Source organism: Pituophis catenifer, unplaced genomic scaffold (genome assembly GCF_029215685.1).
Source record: "Pituophis catenifer annectens isolate HBS135680 unplaced genomic scaffold, rPitCat1.0.hap2 SCAF_1, whole genome shotgun sequence".
In the NCBI taxonomy this organism is placed as follows: domain Eukaryota; kingdom Metazoa; phylum Chordata; class Lepidosauria; order Squamata; family Colubridae; genus Pituophis; species Pituophis catenifer.
Window position 1 is genome coordinate 91,820,522 of NW_027256881.1, and position 21,778 is coordinate 91,842,299.

Below are 21,778 nucleotides of genomic sequence, written 5' to 3' on the forward strand. Positions count from 1 at the left end.
CTGTTTTCCACTAATGACATTAATTGTTATACACCTTCTGTAATAGAAAGCCAAAATGGAAAGGAAAGCAGCAGAAAGTGCTTCAAATTTCCCCAAGAGGTAGCAGCAAATCAGTTCCATCTTCTTTTTCAGCAATAATTGTTTCCAGATATTTATTTCCATGCATAATATAGAAGTGCAGTTGCTCAATCTTGTTGTCTTTTCTCTCTTTTTTCCAAGTTGAAAGGCTTTTTGGAAAGTTGCTTTTGTACATTAAGAATCTCAATTACTGCCTCTTTAACTTTGAAATTCTCTTTTAAAAGTTATATGCAAAAAGACTTACAGTGTAACTATAACCCAGAGGATATTTACGCAAAAGCAACCTCAATTTCCCTCAATATTATTTTCTTTCTAATAATGCTGCATAGGATTTCAATCCTAAGAGAGCTTTTTTTTTTAGAGTAGACCTTTTGTTTTCCTTGTGATTTGACCTCTTCTCCAATGCAAAATTTGGGAGAAGCAGGGGAAGGGTCTCCTATAGGAAGGGTCCCCAGTGACAAAGTAGTGGGGATGGCAAGACCATCAAAGCTCTGGTCTTTTCTAACAACTTGCATGCATTTCATGCATGATAAAATGGGTGGATCGTCAATTCACTTGGCTTGCACCTATTGGTTTGACACTGTGGATGCTGCCCCCCCCCCACTTATACCTCAAGGCTGAGGTAAAAGCAGAAACTATGCAATTACACTGGCAATTTCTTGGGTTAAGTTGCAAATCAGGTAGAAAAAGGGAAGATTGAGTTTCTGATTTTCAAAAGCAAAACAAGAGAAGGGACTATGCTCCTTTCTGCTTATTTTCTTTCCTCTACCTCTACCAAACTCACATGTGGAAAACATATTCTGGATAAATTTTTATGGATCCAAGTGGAAAAATAAAAATGTTCCACTCCTTTTTCTACCATTCAGTTGCTCAAAATGAGGAGCAGGAGAATATCTAGAGCCTCCACTAGATAAGCCATACATAATGACTATTTCATTCCACTAACAATCTATCTATCTATCTATCTATCTATCTATCTATCTATCTATCTATCTATCATCTATCTATCTATCTATCTATCTATCTATCTATCTATCAGAATAGAGCTGGATGGGACCTTGGTGGTCCTCTAGTCCAACCCCCTGCTCAAGCAGCAGAACCTATATCATTTCAGACAAGTGACTGTCTTCTTAAAACCTCCAGGAACTTCTAACCACCAGTATAATTTAAAGCTAAAGGTCTCACCAGCAAAGCCAGAAGCAGAGATTAGCAGTCCTGCTTGAAAACTAGCACTGGGGATCAGGAATGCGTTCTACTTACCTTTACTACCAGTTCACAACTGGGCCACGCGCCCGCATGCGCAGAAGCTTCCTGATGACGTCCGGGTCAGTGGGCGGAGCCTACTGCCAGTTTTACTACCGGTTCTTGCGAACCGGTCTGAACTGGGGGCAACCCACCACTCCTGGGGATTAGAGGCCAAACCTCGATCAACATCCAATCCATTTACTGTATAAATTTTTGGCTTCCATATAGGAGCTGTAAATATGTGGACCAAAATTCAATGGCAGCAAAGATATACAAAAGCCATTTTTGCTACTGTCAGGTGATTATCTTTGTTTTTTCAGTGAAAATTCGTTGTCACAACAGATTCCAATTTTGATAAGGTTCTGAGCATCAGGTTCAGGAGATCAGATATCTCCAGTCAGTCAAACAAGACTTGGAATTAAGCAGTGAGGATAAAAAAGAAGATTTTATCATAGAGGATTGTATCCCAAGGCCCATTTGGGGCAGCCCAAATGACAAAACCAAGTTACTTAGGAGCATAACTATTGGAAAGACATAATTTCCAGCTATCTACTACTCTTTCATCTCTCTGACAATACCCTGTGACAGTGATCAATTATCACCTTTTACAGTTTATTCCTGCTACTATTTATTTGCAGGCATGTAAGACTTGAATTAACCATACATAAATTCAACCAACGGCAGCTTGATGAGACTCTTTTACTTCTGTTCTGATACCTGCAGTCTTTAAAAATGGATTAATGCTCTAACTGATATATTTAACTAAATTTTCATTTAGCAAACCTGGGAGATCAGGGATTAGTGAACAGAGATCTGTAAAGAAGGAGCAACTTCTCATTTTGGATTGTGCCAGACTTCTCATCTGACATTTATTATTATGGTGGTGTACTCAGTAGAAAGAAATCTGCATTGTATTCGCTATCTCAAGAAAGAAAACTGTGACATTTAAAACTGAGGGGGGGGGGAAATCATTGATTAGAATTGAAGCATTAAGCTGGGAATTTTCAAACACCAGTTAAATGTTGAGTATTTCTAGAATTTTAGACCACCCAACAATCAGAGTTTTCTGGAATTTAGGCATTTACGTTTGAAGGAACTTTATTTGCCAAATTCATCAAATCTTATCTGACAGGGAAATGTCACAGCAATTTTTCCAGCCATGCTGGGATGAATATATTTCAGTGAATATTTGTAGATATTTTGACCCTTTGACCTTAAGATACTGACAAGCTGAAACTCACAGTGTGAAAGGATTAAGTCAAGCTTTGGGAGAGGATTGGATTTACAATTCATTTGTAAGTCCCTGTCTCCTTCTCTCTATGCCTTGCTCTGTTGGCCAAACTTGCCTTGAATGACTATTCAAGCAATAGGGCATGAAGGACATTTAACAGGGAGGCATCAAAAAGTCCCAGTGTTCAGCACTCCTGACATTATTGACCTACATTAGTGTAATTTAGGAACCAGTTACAGACAAAAAATGAGTTTTAAAAGACATTCCAGCCTTCATTATTTTTAAAGAAACTTAAAATGGATCCAGATGTTTGCAGATGATATATGGGAATTGAAGGCTATGATACAACTACAGCGTAAAAATTTTCTATCTGAAGACTGTACAATTTTTAATTGAGAAGAACATTTGCTGTCACATTGCCACGTGTTTCCTGTACACGTTTTTTTTAATCTCCTGGAACAATGTATGAATAATTAAATTTGTCCCAATCTTTAAATGTGTACCCTTAAGCTTCTATTAAATAAGTCAAATTAAAGACCAGCACACTTGTTCAATCAGTATTATAGGAACTGGAAGGAGACAAGAGTAAGAATTTGGAGAAAGCCACTGAAAGTCTACCAGATTATCCATCAAAAATAAAAGATGCAGATGTTATATAATTAAGACGACAATCTGTAACACATGAACTCACAAAATGTCAGAGAATGCAACATTTTTTTCCTAGTTGTCTTACTCCTAGGCTTCTGTTAATAGGCTCTGCTTCTGACTTTCTTTGTCTCATTTGACTAAGTAAATAGTAATATTATCCATCATACTAATACTCTTATGGCATTCATCTTAATAATCATTGCAAAGCTGTTGGTGGTAAAAAAAATTTTTTACTAACAAATAGCATTTTTTAATTCCTAGAACCTTTTGGGGAGAAATAATTTCTAAAGGAAATGTTAATAATTTAACCTATATGAAGTACCATGGTAGAAAGAAGCCCATAGCACAATCTCTAATAGTTTTGAAATTATATGATTTCATGGTATATAATACGAAATGCCATGAGTTCAGAGCAACTGGGTTTGGGCTGTCCTTCACAGTTACTGCATTGGACGCACAAATGCACAGTTCTGCATTCACCAATTGGACATATTCACATGATACACTCATATGTGGTTTAAGTTAAATCAGGTTAGAGATCTCTCCATGAATAGGACAACAGATGATCAAATAAAGAATACATGGTTCTTTCTTTAGCTTCCTCATTTCCACAACTTTTATGGAATCTTTTCTTCTTCTTTTTTTTTCAATTATCCTTAAATATAGATACAGAATAATAGTTAAACATAAATAACATTTTGGTCACATTGGGGCCAGAATCACTGCACAGGGATTGGGAAGTTAATTTCTCTTTGGCCCAGTTTTACACATATCTGACCTGACATTTGTGGCTAGTGAGACTATTGTTTAATGTAACACTCAAAGCAAAAATGTTGGAAGGACTTGTAACACAATTGCTATGCAAGGCAGGAAAATTAGGATGAGCTGCTTTACCGATTTCTATTCCTCAAATTGGATCATTCATCTGCATAAATGTAATCACTTATAACAATTTTGAATAGAGTAGGTGGAGGATTCTTACAAAGCAGCTATATGCGAATAAGGAAATTAATTTCCCGATATATAGAATTAGGAAATAGAAAGAAGAAGAAGAATAAATATCATCTCTCTTTGTCTCTCTCTCTCTCTTTCTCTCATTCTCTGTCTGAAATAATTTGAAGGACATAAAATTACATATATATAAGGAGGATACAAGGAGAATGCTCGAGAAATGGGAGAAAATATAAAAATGTATAATTCATATTTAAGATCCGGCCATCTTTTCAGAATGGAAGTTGGAAACTGTATTTTGATTATGAAATGGAACAATTTACATATTTGGGTATATAAAAATGAAAAAAGTGGCCAGTGATAAACATACACAGATACACTCACCCACTCATGTTTGACCAATCTCCAAAATACAATACAAACTTGCCTGATTCTCTGTTTTATATCTAAAAGCTTCCTACCCCTTCCCATTGCTTTTGTTGCTCTCTTGTTCTTACAAAGAATCAATACTGCATTAATATTCTACCAGCCTCCATGGAGATATACTTCCTCTATTCTTCTGGGAGAATCATACTGATTTTGATTAAAATAAATAAAAAGATGCTTCATGATGCCCCACCACCAGGAGTCATAGTGGTGCAGTGGTTAGAATACAGTACTGCAGGCTAACTTTGGCCACTGCCAGGAATTCAATCCTAACCAGGTCAAGGTTGACTTAGCCTTCCATCCTTCCAAGGTTGATATAATGAGGACCCAGATTGTTGAGAGCAATATGCTGACATTTGTAAACTGCCCTGAGAGTGCTGTAACGCACTATGAGCTAGGTATAAGTCTAAATGCTATTGCTATTTAAAATACATGCAGATTATCTAAAGTATGAGTTATGGTGGCACAGTGGTTAGAATGCAGTATTGCAGGCTAATTCGCTATTCACTGCCAAGTGTTCGATTCCGAGCGGCTCAGCCTTCCATCCTTCTGAGGTTGGTAAAATGAGGACCCTGACTGGGGCAATATGCTAACTTTGTAAACCTCTTAGAGAAGGCTGTAAAGCACTGTGAAGCAATATATAAGTCTAAGTGTTATTGCTACTGCTATTGCTAAAGTACCACAGAAGACAATGTATAATTATTGGGATCAGAACATTATTTTCCTACATCACAGTAGCCATTGTTGGATATTTACAAAGCTGGCCTTAAAATTAGGTTGCAACTTCTGCCTTTGGTAGCAACTTTCTGGTATGAAAAATTGTGGTGTGTTTGTGTTACCAGTTTATTATTATAGGATTACATTCAGACACAGCTCTACCTAGAGCAAACCAAATTAAATCAATAAATTATTACCCAAGACTTAAGCTATTACTTTCAATGAGTCTTCTCTAGGTATTAAATATCTGGAATGGGTGATATACCAAAAACCTGATATTGTTTTTAAAAAGGACAAGTACACATTTTCTAGCCATTTTAATTGCTAAAAGTTTAAGAGAAATGAAGAGAAACAAATATATTTTTCCCAGGGTAAAAAAACATTTGCCTAGAGTTAAAACTCTGTAACACTTTTTATATCATCATTTTGTTGGTTTGAGTTAGTGGTAATTAAACGTTAGTGATTTCTTGCGTTTTATACTAAATCTAGCTGTAAACCATAGGAACTCCATTTAAAAATAGACTTTTATAAAGAAATAAATTAAATGCAAATAATGATGGTAATAGTACAAATGAAATGAAGGAAAAACCCCTGTGATGTTTATTAATTTCTACTTTTTGGCTTAATGAAAATCACAGGAATCAGAAGCAATGAAGCCCAATTTATAATAATTTTGAGAACTTGTCATTTTTATTAAACTATAAAAAAAAAAAAGCAATCTAAGAGAAGTTACACATCTGTGACCAGCAGGGAAAAAGTAGAACTTGGGTACTATATTCCTCTTGTTATTTATAGCACTATTCTGATAATAACCTGCTTTTAATAAAGTACATAAATACATTTAAGGGGCACAAGATGATAGGGGTTAGCCTCAAATTCAGGAATTTGGCCCTATTGTTTCAGATGTTACTTCTTTCAATTCAACACTGAATATGAAATGCATTTTTTATTTGCACAGCATAAACCTGGGTGGATAGACAACACTACAACTGGTTGTGGGGAAGGGCCCTCTATGGGATTGTACTCCAGCATAATCAGAAACCATAACCAGGCAGTATACATTCACAGGAAGATTTGGCAATAAAATACTTGCACCAGGGGTGAAATGCTACTATTTCGGACTGGTTCTCCCAAACCAGTAGTAATAAAAGCTACTGGTTCAGACAAACTAGCTAGTTCTATCTCAGCCTTAGAAAGGAGGCAATGGCAAACCACTTCCAAAATCTTGCCAAGAAAACTGCGAAGACCTGTCCAGGCATTTGACAGGAGTCAAGACTGACTCAGAGGTGCAAGAAAAACAAAAATAAATTGCAGGCTCCTTAGAACTGTTAGTGCATATACTTTTTAATATTAATATAACTTCATAAAATCCAGTAATGAACCTAAAACCCATACCCATACTGAAATTGCTTGGTAAAAACAAAAGCTAAGAAATATGATTCAGTCTTTCCATTCTTATAAATTGAAGGATTTTGCTAATTGCTAACTTCAAATCTACATTGGTACTGTACTTTTTTTTTTTTTTCTGTTAGTCACTGATAATTCTTTCAGGAAGAAAAAAAAGGTAACAGATTGTTTTTGGTTAAAAACTTTGCTATATTAATAGGATGTAACTAAAAAATGAAGTAACATAGCCCCAAGCATTGAGGGAGAATCTCCCATATCAGCAGAATAACTGAAAGGGGAAAAGCCATGAGTAGATTATTATGAGGTTAAAATGAAGAACAATTCGCTATTGTGCCCTCAGCACCAACATAACTTTATATAAGGCCTGGAACGTGTTGTTTCATGGATCTCAGCAGAAGCAAGAAAATTGCTATCTCCACACTAATAGCCACCTTTTCCTCATCACTGTCAAAGGTTAATGGATCACTTGTGAGTATAACAGTACCCAGTCAAAGAATATCATCTCCAGACAGGTGGCAAAATCAGCTAGATTGTCCACTGTCATGCACACTTAAAAACTCATCAAGGGGGCTGAGGTGAAGAGAAACCGGAAAATTGTTACTTTGAACAAAATACCATGTCCCCACCATGTACAGCAAAATATCAATAGATTCCTAATACTCACAACAACTGTAATAGATATTTAAGCTTGGGGATTTAAACTGAAATGCCTAAAATCAAAATGCATGCCAACAACTTGAGATGGCAAGAAAGAACACCCTGCTCTGTAAAGTAAAGAAAGGGAAGGACATGCATTTGGCAAAGCATAACCTTCAAATGAGAATAACAAATAAATTTAAATGATGTACGGTGACAAACTTCACAGATGTAATTCACAGTTTTAAACTGTAGTGCTATGTCTCATTACTCTGGCCAAATGAATCAGAGTTAATGCTTGCCACATAAAAAAAAATCCAAACAACTAATTCATGCAACTATAACATTTCGAATGTTTTGGATTGCATTACATATTTATTTTTATTTTATTTATTTTATTGAATTTGTATACCGCCCTACTCCCAAAGGACTCAGGGCGGTGAACAGCCATAGAATAAAACATATAAATACAAAATTTAAAATAGACTAAAACGAATTAAATAATTTGGCTGAACAAATTTAAAACCCCAATAATTTAAAACCAAATTTAAAATTTCCATTTAAAAAAGGGAAAGACTTAAACATTTGTTTGGGAGAACTAAAATTGTGTAGGCATATGATTATATTGATGCAGGGAATACACAAACTGACAAGTAATTATGAAGAAACCTAGAACATGCGTTTGAAAAGAAATATTTATAACACTGAATGATGATCTATAGGTATATTATGGAAAACTGCTGAAAATTGAGGAAGTATCTTTGGAAAAATAATGATTAATAAAAAGAAATGAATAATCAACCAGTAGAGAGCTACACTATAACAGAATTATTATTTTTATAAGAATGTAAATATGATCTTTGGTTAGTGTTTTTAACATTTCATTAAATAGAAGAAATATTGTATTTTTAAAGATTTTCCACAATATTATTGAATGAATGTATTTTTTGAAAATTCTTCTTTTTAAAAAGTTTCAGCATACGTCAAAGGTGGTTTTCTCTCTAGATACAATTCAGAATTCAATGCATGTTCCATCTATTCTGTTATCTCCAAACTTTGAAGCACACATACTTTGACAGACAGACGTCAGAAATTCTACCAATCTTAATATAACTAGTGCCAAATTAAGATTCCTGTAACATTGAATTAATAATGCAATGTAACCATTTCATATGCAGTAAAACCGTTTCTAATTCATTTTGTTTTTCTTACTTGATCATCAGGGATCTTTAGAATTTTTTTTCACATTTTTCTGTGCTATTTTTGAGTAAATTTTAGTGTTACAAGATGGTAGAGAAAGCAAGAATAACATCAATTTTCCTTTGAAAAATATTAAGGAACTATTTCTTTACTATGAAGCTAGATTACAATGATTGGCAAAAATGCAAATGTAGAGCAATAATCTACCTTTCTACCGTATCTCTCCATCATTAATCCGCCACCAGCCACACACATCTTCTTTAATCTGAAACTCTTCAGGCATTTCTCTAATATCAGACCCATAGGAAGGCTAAAACTACTTTTATTGAAATTGGCTGTAATGGCAGAATCCATTATCCAGAATCATGCCAATTTGACTGTGCTGTACTTCCTACTTCTTATATTTCCATGAATTAAACAGAAGTCTGTCAGTTCTTGGTTCTGGATTTAAAAATAACATTTCAGCCCATTTTGCCTAGATAATGGCTCCTGCATATTTTCATCAAGGTCATCGTCTGTACTGTCTATAGTCAGGGGTGTCAAACTGGCAGCCTGTGGGCTGGATGTGTCACACACAGACCACACCCACTCCAGCTCTGCGAAGGAGGAAAACATCATGAAACATTATGTGACGGCAACGTGATGCTGCGAGTTTGACACACCTATGCTTTACACCTCTATACAGTAGGAACATTTACATTGGTCTTTACATTTCATATTGGGGGAACACGGTGTAATGTATTTCTGAATTTAAATAGCTTTATTCACTGCACAAATACCCTTTCTTTTGATCTAAACTGATCTTTAAAGATGTTTATAAGCAGCTAGTCTTGGAGACCATTTCTGTAGGATGCTGGAGAGTCCCAAAAGAATCCTTAGTTTTCCTGTTCTTAACCATATCTAGCTGTGTCTGTTCATAATTCTGTTATCCGAAACATCTCTCAAGTATTTGTGTGTGGGGGGGGGGGGGGGGCGGAATCTAACTTTTCCTCTCAAATCCCGTAAGACATATTATACAAATATTTGAAAACGTTTTAGCTGATGAACTTTATGCAGATACATGAATTGATGTGGTCATATACATATTCAACAGGGCAGCTGATTGCTACTTTAGTAACAGCAGTGATATTTCTCATCTTACCTCTCCATTTTCTAGAGGATGGATTTTGGAATAATACGAAGTGCATATAACTTCATCATCTTTTGCATACGAAGGAGGCCCAGTGCGAGGCGTGATATTGTAACGAGTCAGACATTCTGTGTCTGTGATAGCATGGTACTGCCAAGGTTCATAATTGTTACCATCTAAGGAACGCTCCAAAATCCAGTTTCCAGGCCGTGGTGCATTAGCTGCTTTTACAATGACATAAGCAATCTGGAATACCTGAAAGAATAAAAATAAGCCATCAGAATAATCTACATTATGTCCCTTTAGCCGTTTCATCGGCCTCCCAGGCTGATTCCACAACAATCAAGATCTGATTCTATTGCATGATTTAGCTTTAAATAGCCTAAAAAGCACATAGCCTGTATAAAGCAGAATCTCATTCATGGAAACTGATGCTAAAAAAAATTATGTTGAAAATCCTTTTCTGCTACGGAACTATTGCTCTCACCCGGTTCTAGGTAAACTAGTTAACACAAAATATAAATGAAAAAGTTTTGGCTGATTCAAATCCACCCCCATAACTAAACAGATTATCTGAATCCTGTCAGCGTTAAAGGTTTGGAACATGAAAATGGCAATTAAGTCCAATGCCATAACCATTAAATGTAATAGAGAATATGAAAGGGGCATTATTGTAGTAATTGTTAAATAAACAGAATGGCTCAAAGAACCTAGTTTGTGATAGTGATAATACACAGGGCTGTTGGCCATATTGGTCATTGTCATCCTATCAATATAAGTGAAAAGTAAATTTAAAATTAAATGTTTAGTTATGGACTTAGAATAAGAAATATAAGAAAAACATTTTCTTTCTCTCCCTTAGAAACCAGAAGAAAATATTTCATTAGTATGGTAAAAGCTTGTTTTTTTTTCAATGGAACATTGCCAATTAACACCAACTAACATTCTGGAATTTGCTAATTACCAAATGGAACAGATGAAATAATTAAAGGTGTTTAATTTTTTTTCATGCTGTATTGGCAGCATTTTCGAGTTGGCAACAAAGTGAGGAAAGTAGAAAAATGGACATTTCACAGTATTATGCTGCTACTGTGACTAAATACTTCTGGGATTTCCCAACAGAGAATTATGACAACTACGTAAAAGGGAATTTGGTGGCAACTGCTCTTTGGGTATCTGTTCCAGGCCAACAGCTTCATTTTCCACAAAAGTGAGAACTATAATGCTAAAATTGCACAAAACTGCATTATGGAATATTTTCTTTACTCATGAATTTGAATTGTGACTTGTAGACATTAAGCAACCAAAAATGAAGCTGTCTTGTTTGTTCGATATTTTCTTTTTTCTTCCATTAGCATAAGGCTTGCTGAAAAGAATATTTGGTAGTTATTCCAACAGCTCTGGGTTTATCATATGAAAATAAATAAATCCTCCCAAGCTTGGCCTGATGACTTTGAACCATAACCTTCGTTCTTCTTGCCAACTGACCAAATTGACTGAAATTTATACAATGTAATAGCAACAACATCTTTATAGGATGTCCCTGTAAGGTTCAGATTAGGAAGAAATTATATAAACAAAAATGAAATAAATTAAAATCCTACATTGTTAAAGGTTTCCTATTTCCAACAATAATCATTTTAATATTTCTATTATATTCACCAGTAGGGCATAAACAGCTGTTACCTACTGTCTGCCAGCATAAAGGTTCCACCTTATTACTTACTTTATGTCTGGCATCAACTGATAGCTATTCATGAATTTGTTTGACTCTTTAAAAAACATCTGGAAAGGAAGGAGATGGCAAACTGACTTTTGAAATGCATGAACATTTTCTAAACCTGAAAGCATCACAGTATTCCTACATTCATTCAAAAACATTTTTTCTATTCCAAGTAACTTGTAACACATTGGATAGCATTTACAAATTATATTAACCATTGATTTTGATTTAACACTGTAAATCAACCTCAACACAGAAGTTTGTACTTCTTATTTTTTTTCCAGTAATATTAGGACTAATGTCTGCTTCTATGGATAGACTTTGTTTAAAGGCTGTTAATGAAGGAATGACAGATGTGAAACAATTCTTGCTTGATGCAGAAATAATGAGTTTAAAAAAAGTGTGGCTTAAATTAGAGGAGATATTCGAAGTGGAACAATGAGTAGCAGGCCAAGAGAATAACAGGGATAAGGACTCTTCACTGATATACAAAAGGAGCTGGTTGAAGTTTTAAAAATTAAAGGGGAATGCAAATGATAAATCAAGAGAATGATCTGGATAATGTTTTTTATTGGATTTACAAAAGAGGCTTGTTAAAGCCTCAAAGAATCCTATGTAATGAGACAAAGAATTGAAAAAAGATCAAATCCTATGACAATATCTGCATGAGCTAAAGATTAAGACTTTCATAAGTAAGAGGAAAGAATATAAGGTTAGTTTATTTGATCAAGACTAAAAACTCTTTATGTATTTTGCCGACACCAGGATTGAAGAGTTGATGTATTATGCATTTGCGTATAGATAAGGGATGTGTATTGGGAAGAAGAAATATCTATAATCTTATAGGGGTGATGAGCTGCCAAACCTGTTTATACTTGTTTGGATGAAGACTGCATATTTGCATATTTCTATTCTTTTTCTTTATTTCACATTGTTTGTTCTTTATCTTTTTTGTACTTCTTACTCTCTTTTTATTTTCCTTTCTCTAAAATTAGTTTGTATAGGTTTTTATTACTGTAACTAACACACATACATTATTTACTTCCTGAAAAATTAGACTCTCTCTCCCTCTCTCTCTCTCTCTCTCTCTCTCACACACACACACACACACACACACACACACACACACACACATTCATATATACTACACAGAGAGGGGGGGAGGGAGGGAGGGAGAGAGAGAGAAATACAGAGACAGCAGACATATAATTGTTACTGCATATAGTAGCAATTATAACACTTAGTCATTCCCTTTCCTGGCATTTTCCAAGTAGAAATTTTTTTCTACTTTTCTGATGTTTTCCACTAAATGACAGAATAAACTTTAGCCAGTCACGGCCATAGTGAGTTAGACAAATGGGTGCCATTCATGGAAACGACACAATGCAGCTGAAATACATCTAAAACATATTTTACCATCTCACAAAATGATCCTGCTTGATATGTATTGGCCTGTTTCAGAATGCTTTATAATGTAAGATTTCTTCAGGAAATGACTATATTTTACTACAGTATTTTTCTGATTTATTATCATGAGAAGTCATTTTCAACTTTCAAATTCCAGTTCTTGAAGAAGAAGGGCTTAGAATAAATAGCATAGCTGTTTTAAAGACATCCATTTGTATTTACATTCCTCCAGTGATACATTTTATGGATCACAGAGGACTGAGATGAGCAAAAAGAAAAAAAAAAGTGTGAATTATTAAAATCAAACATTCTAACTGCTGAGTTTTAGGCAGAGCTTTGAATCAAGAGGCAAGAGCTGCCCCATCAACTAAGTATCACATTAACATTAGTTTAGCACTGCTTTCTAGAAGCAGTATATTGGTTCTGATTGTTACCAGATACATAACTGAAATACCCAGGCAGGCAATCAGGAACCATGGCTGACCTCAGAAGAGAATGTAATGCAGTGGCGGGTTGCCCCTGGTTACCGGTGGGAGGCCCTGCCCACCGCCCCAGATGTTGTCATTGGCAATCTGCGCATGCGTGCGTGCGATCCCGTTGCGGACCAGTAGTAAAGGTAAGTAGAACCCACCCCTGATCTAACACTACCTTTTTTTCAATTGTTGCCACTCTGTTCACTGTGATTATTAACTTAGAGCATCCTTCTTGAAACTCTTGTTTAAATGTTTAAGCAAGCAAAGATATTTGGCAATGGACTGAGTTTTTTAGTTTGGGACCCCAGAACAGGATTCCCCTAAGTAGTCGCCACAGGTGTGTGGGGATTAAAGCTTACAATCAGCATAGCCAAAGGCACTGAAGTCTTGTCTCTAATCATACAGCAGTTGTTGATCAATATAAAATAATCACAAAAATGCTGAAATTTGCACAGCCTAGAAGCTTTCTTTGTTAACCCTGATAATGCTGGACTTTGGCTCCCAGGATCTCCCCTTTTTCCTTGTTAGGAAAAACGAGATGTGCAGCAAATCAGCTAAGTGCTTCATAATAAAAGCAGGTCTGGATTCCTTTCAGCCAAGGTCCAGGCCTTGATACAGGACAGATTTGGTATGCTCTGGTGGATGACCCTTTCTGGTCCTTTCAGATCTTCTAGCAGCCTCCACTATCATCAGCCATGGTATTCTTCTAGATTGCCTTCAAGAATGGGAGATTACAAAGTTTCCACTCTTCCTTCAATGGTAAGAGGAGAAGAGTGGTCAGTATCAGGGATTGGTTCTTATTTTCTTGCAGTCAGCCTCTTGTGGGCTACCACAGCCTCCCCCATTTTTTAGCCTCTAATAAGGAAAGAGAGGTCAGCTCAGTAGTTAATCTCTTGGGGAATTAACTCTCCATCCTTCACTTTTTAACATCTACATGAAACCACTGGGAGAAGCTATGTAGCAGTTGTGAGTACAATTTATCAAATATATACGAAACCAAACTTTACATTACAATTGCAAGCTGTGATGGAGATGTCATTGATGCCTTATGGAGGTTCTCAGGGTCTGGATGGAATGAAATGGACAGATCGGACACAAGCAAGACGGAGTTACTGTTTGTCCATCAGGATCTTCTCTGAATTTCTTCTCTGAATTCTTGATAACAAGCACTGCCCCCAAAGGACTAGGTTTATGATACGCAGACCCTTCTAAACTTACAGCTTTTGCTGGGGGGATAGTAGATAAAGGTCTGTAGGACCCTTTTCCAACTCTGTTTGGTGAAACACTTTTTGACCAAAAAACCCTGTACCCTTTTTGGTACAAAAAAACCCTGTAGCCATAGTAATTCATGTCTTCATTACAACCTGGTTGAACTATTGCAATTCATATGATATAGGGCTGTCTGGATAGATCACTTGGAAGCTATACTTGGTCCAGAATGCCATCCATTATTGGAAGCATTTTATGCCTGTACTTTGGGTCCTGCTTGCAATAGACTTTCATGTGCAATTTATATTTTCATTTTGACCTATGATGGTATCTAGCTATCCCAAGACCAAACCAATATCAGCTCTACTAGAAGGACCTATTGGGTGAAATGTCTAAAAACTGAATAGATAGAAGATCCTACTCTTTAGCAGTGGCACCTACTCTTTGGAAAAGCTTTCCAGCAGGAGTGAAATTAGCCTTCTCCCTGATTCTATCAGGAAAATAATTAAACAGCAATGTTTCATAGACTGGTTACTATTTAGAATTATTTAGTGAAGTATGTACATAGTTTAAATACATTGGATTTGGATTTTTTTCTTTGTGTTGTTTTGGTCCATCAGGTGTTGGTGGGGTTTTAAACTGATCTTAAATATTTTTATTAGATTTAGCTGGACACTTTAATTATTTTCTACAAATTGTATAAGCCAATAAGAAGCTTACATGATTGCATCAGGATATAAATGTAATGAATAGATAAATTATGAATAAATTTTCTTGCTTACTTTTTGGCTGTTTCCTGTGGCAATCCTAATTCAACTTTTCAAAGATAGCTGAATGCATAGATCTGGAGTTAATTTCAGATGTAGGGTAACCATTCTGTGAATTTCATTTTCTTCAATCTGACATTTTTTTGGGGGGAAATTAACATTCCTGCCCTGTTTATTGCTGGGTTTTGTGAAGTTCTTAGCAAAAAAGGAAATTTCACATTTGTTGTCCTAATTCATTCTGATTGCTATGGTCATGGTTAATTTGACTAGGGCCTAATAGACTCATTTAATAAAATAACATGTGTCTTTAACACAGCTACCATTGAAAATGGATGCCACCATTAGGAAATTGGTTTCTTGATCTCAGATCGGTCCATATTAATTTCTGTCCTGTTTTGTATCTTCATTTCTGGATTCCATTCTGCATGTACAGTTTTTCCTTAAAGTCCTAAATCAGGGATGTCAAACTCACATCACGGCAGCGTCACATGATGTATCGAGACTTTTTTCCCCTTCACTAAACCGGGTGTGGGCATGGCCAGCATGTGATGCATCCAGCCTGCAGGCTGCGAGTTTGACAGCCCTGCCCTAAATGAATCTTCCCTAAATGTTCATACAAGGAGGAAGGAATCGAGGCTATCCAGACTTAATTTTTAATTAAGGTTGCATTGCTAAGTCTATTTAGATAGAAGTTTATTCCAGTGAAATCTATGATGAACTAGTGGTAAATAACACATTCAATGTTTTACTGAAGAATTCATTTAACCCATATGTGGAAAGTTCATGAGCAAAAACACTTAAGTACTGTGCTATAAAGCCATCTGGTTTTATCTATTAAAAGATCAATGTCTTCCTTTAACATTTAGAAAAGTGCAATATACTTTCATTTCAGTTGTAACAATTATCTTGCTAGTTCCAAATCCAGACAGCAGTAGATGAAATTACAAGTTCTACATGGCTAAATACTGTATATTTCTAGAAATCTTTTTAGGTGCCAATTCCATGCCTTGGAATTGTTCTATTTGAGAACTAATCTTCTATTTAAACCTAAATTTTGGCTGTATAGATTTGGTCTGGTCTGGACATAGCAATCAACAATATTTCCAGGCTGAGTATCAGTCATCAAACTTATCAGCTTCAATGCTTTCATTAATCACACTGCTCATGATGGACTATGTTGTATGAAGTACAGTCAGTTTTGTGCTCATTTCATGCTATTAGTTAAATCATTCGTGAAAAATGCAACTAAAATTCTGAATTAAACTCCTATGAGAGCAGGCTTTGTTTTATTCATATGAAGATAGAGATGAAACACAATAAGCATTTAATACTACAGTACACAGAGCCTCAAACTGAATCATGTATTGGTTAAAAAAAATGTATTTCCACTTTAGCCTTTGAGAAAAATTCCAAAAGCTGTTTTTTAATGGAAAAAAATTGCAAAGTTATTTACATTCCACAGAATTGTGGACCAAACTGCATATACTGATTGCTATGGATCACTTAGATTGAAAGACAATAGCTGGTAAGAACAGAATAGTCTTTAACAACCAGTTACAACATGAGAAAGGTAAGATTAGTAGATATTTTATTTGCTCAATTAAATACTAGTAAGAAAAAAAAACATGAGGATTATGGAAACCAGCAGAAATTAACAAAATTTAGAATTAGAAAATGACAACAAATCTTGAGGTGCTATAAATCAGAAGAAGATGTAATTCCACTTGAACATGTATTAAAGCAAGCCTCCAACCCTCAGTACATGGACCGGCACTCGGCCATAGCATGCCAGAAACCGGGCTGCGCCAACAAGCAAACCCTATCCGTGGGATGCAGGCAGTGCCCCCTCTGGTCCGTAGAAAAACCTCTCCCCATGGAACCGGTAACTGATCCCTGGTGCCCAAAAGGTTGAGGGCTGCTGTATTAAAGGCTATGTTTGTTTCATAGAAAACTCCAGAGTAGAAATTAAGTAGCTCACTGGAAAATGTATATTGCTCTAAAGCAAAGTAGATCTTTCCACAATGGACTTCACTGCAAAATATGATAATACCAACGCTTCTGATTGTTTTTCAGTTTTGAAAGTCATATCTTTTCCATTTGCATAGTCAGGAAGAAATCTATACCCATTGGATTATGGGCCAAACAAAAATAATTAAGTAGCTCAGCAAATCTTTGAGAAAGTAAATGCTTCAAAGCTGATTGAAAATCTTCTGGATCTTCATGGCCTTCATGTAGATGAAGCTTTGTACAGAGTCCTGAAAGAGAAAAACAGGATCCAGCCCTGCAGACAGTAAGCTTAATGTCCATGTGAACCAGGGGTGGGTTGCCCCCGGTTCAGACCGGTTCTATAGAACCGGTAGTAAAACCGGAGGGAGGCTCCACCCACCGACCCTGATGTCATCAGAACGCTTCTGCGCATGCGCAGAAGAGTATGGGTGTGTGCACAAAGCAATCAAGCGCGTGCGGCCCCGTTGCAAACCAGTAGTAAACGTAAGTAGAACCCACCCCTGATGTGAACTCAGGAGGAGGAAAACATAAATAGGACTGCTCATATCAAACCAGCAGTTATGAAATAGCTCACAGCCACAAGTTCGTGTTCACCAAAATAAAGCCAGACACTTTGCAAGTCTTGCTGGTATAAAACAATGTCACCAAAACGATTGCCAAAGCTTATATTACTCAAGTAGAAATAATGAACAAATGTGCTACTATCAAAAACTATGTTTCATTCTAAAGGGTTTAACTGTTAGCAATTGTTTTCATCAACGGATTTTCTCGCATGAAATCTAAATATTGTGTATGCACATGCTTTAATGGAAAGTACATTTATAAGCTCTCTGCCTATCAAAAATACATCTATAAACTCTTTTCTGAACAGGAAATACGTTTTTAAAGGTAAACAAAAGTTCCAAACTGAAACATTCAGACTTTTTCAGATTTAGCAAACATCCATAAATGTCTTGACTGTTGTCCTTTTAATTTTTTTCTCTTACTACACTTTTACACATCTCTTGGTTTTCATTTGTGTGTGTGTGTGTGTGTTTTAATATTGGTCTTTGTTTTTGTTTATTTTCTGCCCAGAGTTTCTTGGATACACAGATAATTATATAAATTGTAGAAATAAAATAATAAAACAAAATAAACATTTGATTCTAAAGAAGTCATAGTATGGTGGGCTTCTCATCTATCTATATATGTTCCAGTTCTGGCTAAAGGGGGAAGATATGAGACTTTGGATTTTTAAAACAAACTCTAATTTGGACATAGAAAGAAGCAGCTAACATCAAACATGTTCTGGAAATTCAAGCGCTGTCAAATCTTCTGTGCATTCATTATATACACTGCTCAAAAAAATAAAGGGAACACTTAAACAACACAATGTAACTCCAAGTCAATCACACTTCTGTGAAATCAAACTGTCCACTTAGGTAGCAACACTGATTGACAATCAATTTCACATGTTGTTGTGCAAATGGAATAGACAACAGCATAGGCAGTTAGCAAGACATCCCCAATAAAGGAGTGGTTCTGCAGGTGGTGACCACAGACCACTTCTCAGTTCCTATGGTTTCTGGCTGATGGTTTGATCACTTTTGAATGCTGGCGGTGCTGTCACTCTAATGGTAGCATGAGACGGAGTCTACAACCCACACAAGTGGCTCAGGTAGTGCAGCTAATTCAGGATGGCACATCAATGCGAGCTGTGGCAAGAAGGTTTGCTGTGTCTGGCAGCATAGTGTCCAGAGCATGGAGGCGCTACCAGGAAACAGGCCAGTACATCAGGAGACATGGAGGAGGCCGTAGGAGGGCAACAACAAACCATTTTATACCAAATTTATATTTTGCTGATAAAGAATCCAAGTAAGGGTATGGCTTGCTGATGAAGGCTAAAAAGCTTGAAATAGATCTACACTAGTCTTCCTTTATTTCTTTATCAGCAAAATATAAATTTGGTATAACATGGTTTGTCGTGAATGCAACTGCTTGAGGGCTCCTGGATTGGAGCTGAAAGGCGAAAGAGAGCAGAATGCCCCCTCCCACATGTTGGGGTAGACCAGGTGTCTCGATAGAAAAACACTTAATCTTTCCCCTGGCTCAAGCTGATGAAGGGAGGAGAACTTGTGGCTCAGAAGGTTAATTCAACTGCCTAACGTGCAGGAAGCCCAAGTTCGAATCCGAGTAAGGGTATGGCTAGTTGATGAGAGCTAAATAGCTTGAAATAGATCTATACTAGTCTCCCTTTATTTCTTTATCAATGAAATATTTTATATATATATATATGTGTGTGTGTGTGTGTGTGTGTGTGTGTGAGAGAGAGAAAGAGAGAGAGAGAGAGAGATACATAGAGTATATCACAAAAGTGAGTACACCCCCTCACATTTTGTAAATATTTAAGTATATCTTTTCATTTGACAACACTGAAGAAATGACATTTGGCTGCAATGTAAAATGATAATGTCCAAATGTGGCCCAAAGTGTCAATATTTTGTGTGGCCACCATTATTTTCCAGCACTGCCTTAACCCTCTTGGGCATAGAGTTCACCAGAGCTTCACAGGTTGCCATTGGAGTCCTCTTCCACTCCTCCATGACGACATCACAGAGCTGGTGGATGTTAGAGACCTTGCGCACATCCATCTTCCGTTTCAGAATGCCCCACAGGTGCTCAATAGGGTTTAAGTCTGGAGACATGCTTAGCCAGTCCATGTTCTGCCCCAGCTACAGACCACAAAGAACGCAGCACACACAAAGTCTGTACAAACCTTAGTTTACTAATTTAGGACTACTAATGAGCTTTCTTAGTAGTTGTTCAAACACAAGTACAGTTTAAATCAGTCTTTTCTGAACAAGGGCTGTTAATTTAACTTCATTAACAGCCGACAAGAGTCCAAGAAATAATAATTCAATTCTGAGGTACAGTCTTTCAGTTAACTGTAAGCTTACTGTAGTTGGCAGAATGCCCAGAAGCAATTTGCAGGAAAAATGATAAGAGAGAAGCAAGAGCCGATCAGATGTTTCTGGAGTCAATACGCGAAGAAATATGAACAAAGTTGTTTTCTGCAAATTGCCTCAGTCGTCATCATTCCTTAAATAGGCTAGGGGAGTGGCCAATTAGCCCCAAGCCTTATCTCGAGGAGACCTCCTCTTGAGGAGCCATTCCTGCCTTTTGCAACTCTGTGCGCCTGTGCATTGAGAAGAGTCTTCCTCTTCACTTATGGGAGCTTCTGGAGGTTCTGAAGGCCCTGGCTGAATCTCTGCCTCTGGCACCAACTCTTCTCCAGCTCTTTATTGTCTTACTCGGGTGCCAGCTGCACAGGCTGCTGGCGAATCACCACATCAGCCTCCTTGCTGTCAGAATCAGCTACCAGCTGCACAGTCCGCTGGTGGGCCACAACAGTCTATCACTTTTACCCTCAGCTTCTTTAGCAAGGCAGTGGTCATTTTGGAGGTGTGTTTGGGGTCGTTATCATTTTATTTTATTTTTTTATTTCCAATTTATATACCACCCTTCTCCCTGAGGACTCAGGGCGGTGTACAGCCAGAATTAAGAACAAGAAATACAAATATTAAAAAACGATTAATATATATATAAATTTGGCCCAAACATTAAAAATCACAAACCAATTTAAAACTTTTAAAAATTTCTTCTTAAGACAGCCCGGCTTGCTGGAAAAAGTGGGTTTTAAGGGCACGGCGGAAGGCACTGAGGTCTTGGATTCTCCTTATCTCTGGGGGTAACTGATTCCAGAGGGTAGGTGCCCCCACAGAGAAGGCTCTCCCCCTGGGGGTCACCAGCCTACATTGTTGGAATACTGCCCTGCGGCCCAGTTGGAATACTGTCGTGCGGCCCAGTCTCCAAAGGAGGGGATCATGCTCTGCTTCAGTATGTCAGAGTACATGTTGGCATTCATGGTTCTCTCAATGAACTGTAGCTCTCCTGTGCCGACAGCACTCATGCAGCCCTAGACCATGACATTCCCACCACCATGCTTGACTGTAGGCAAGACACACTTGTCTTTGTACTCTTCACCTGGTTGCTGCCACACAACCATCTGAACCAAATAAGTTTATCTTGGTCTCATTGGAGCACAGGACATGATTCCAGAAATCCACATCTTTAGTCTGGTTGTCTGCAGCAAACCGTTTGTGGGCTTTCTTGTGCATCATCTTTAGAAGAGGTTTCCTTCTGGGATGACAGCCTTGCAGACCAATTTGATGCAGCGTGCGGCGTATGGTCTGAGCATTAACAGGCTGACCCCCCACCCCTTCAACCTCTGCAGCAATGCTGGCAGCACTCATATGTCTATTTCCCAAAGACAAGCTCTGAATATGACACTAAACATGGGCACTCAACTTCTTTGGTTGACCATGACGAGGCCTGTTCTAAGTGGAACCTGTCCTGTTAAAGCGCTGTATGGTCTTGGCCACCGTGCTGCAGCTCAGTTTCAGGGTCTTGTCAATCTCCTTATAGCCTTAGGCCATCTTTATGTAGAGCAACAATTCATTTTTTCAGATCCTCAGAGAGTTCATT

General features: G+C 37.0%; 1 protein-coding gene across 1 annotated transcript in view; it reads right to left on the reverse strand.

Moving 5' to 3' along the window:
- The window catches only part of LAMA2 (laminin subunit alpha 2), a 350,257-nt gene that overhangs the window by 312,339 nt on the left and 16,140 nt on the right, over positions 1 to 21,778 (reverse strand). The window contains exon 4 of the mRNA XM_070931786.1: positions 9,681 to 9,923. Within this exon, the coding sequence (XP_070787887.1) occupies positions 9,681 to 9,923 (243 nt within the window). The remainder of the gene's footprint in view (positions 1 to 9,680; positions 9,924 to 21,778) is intronic.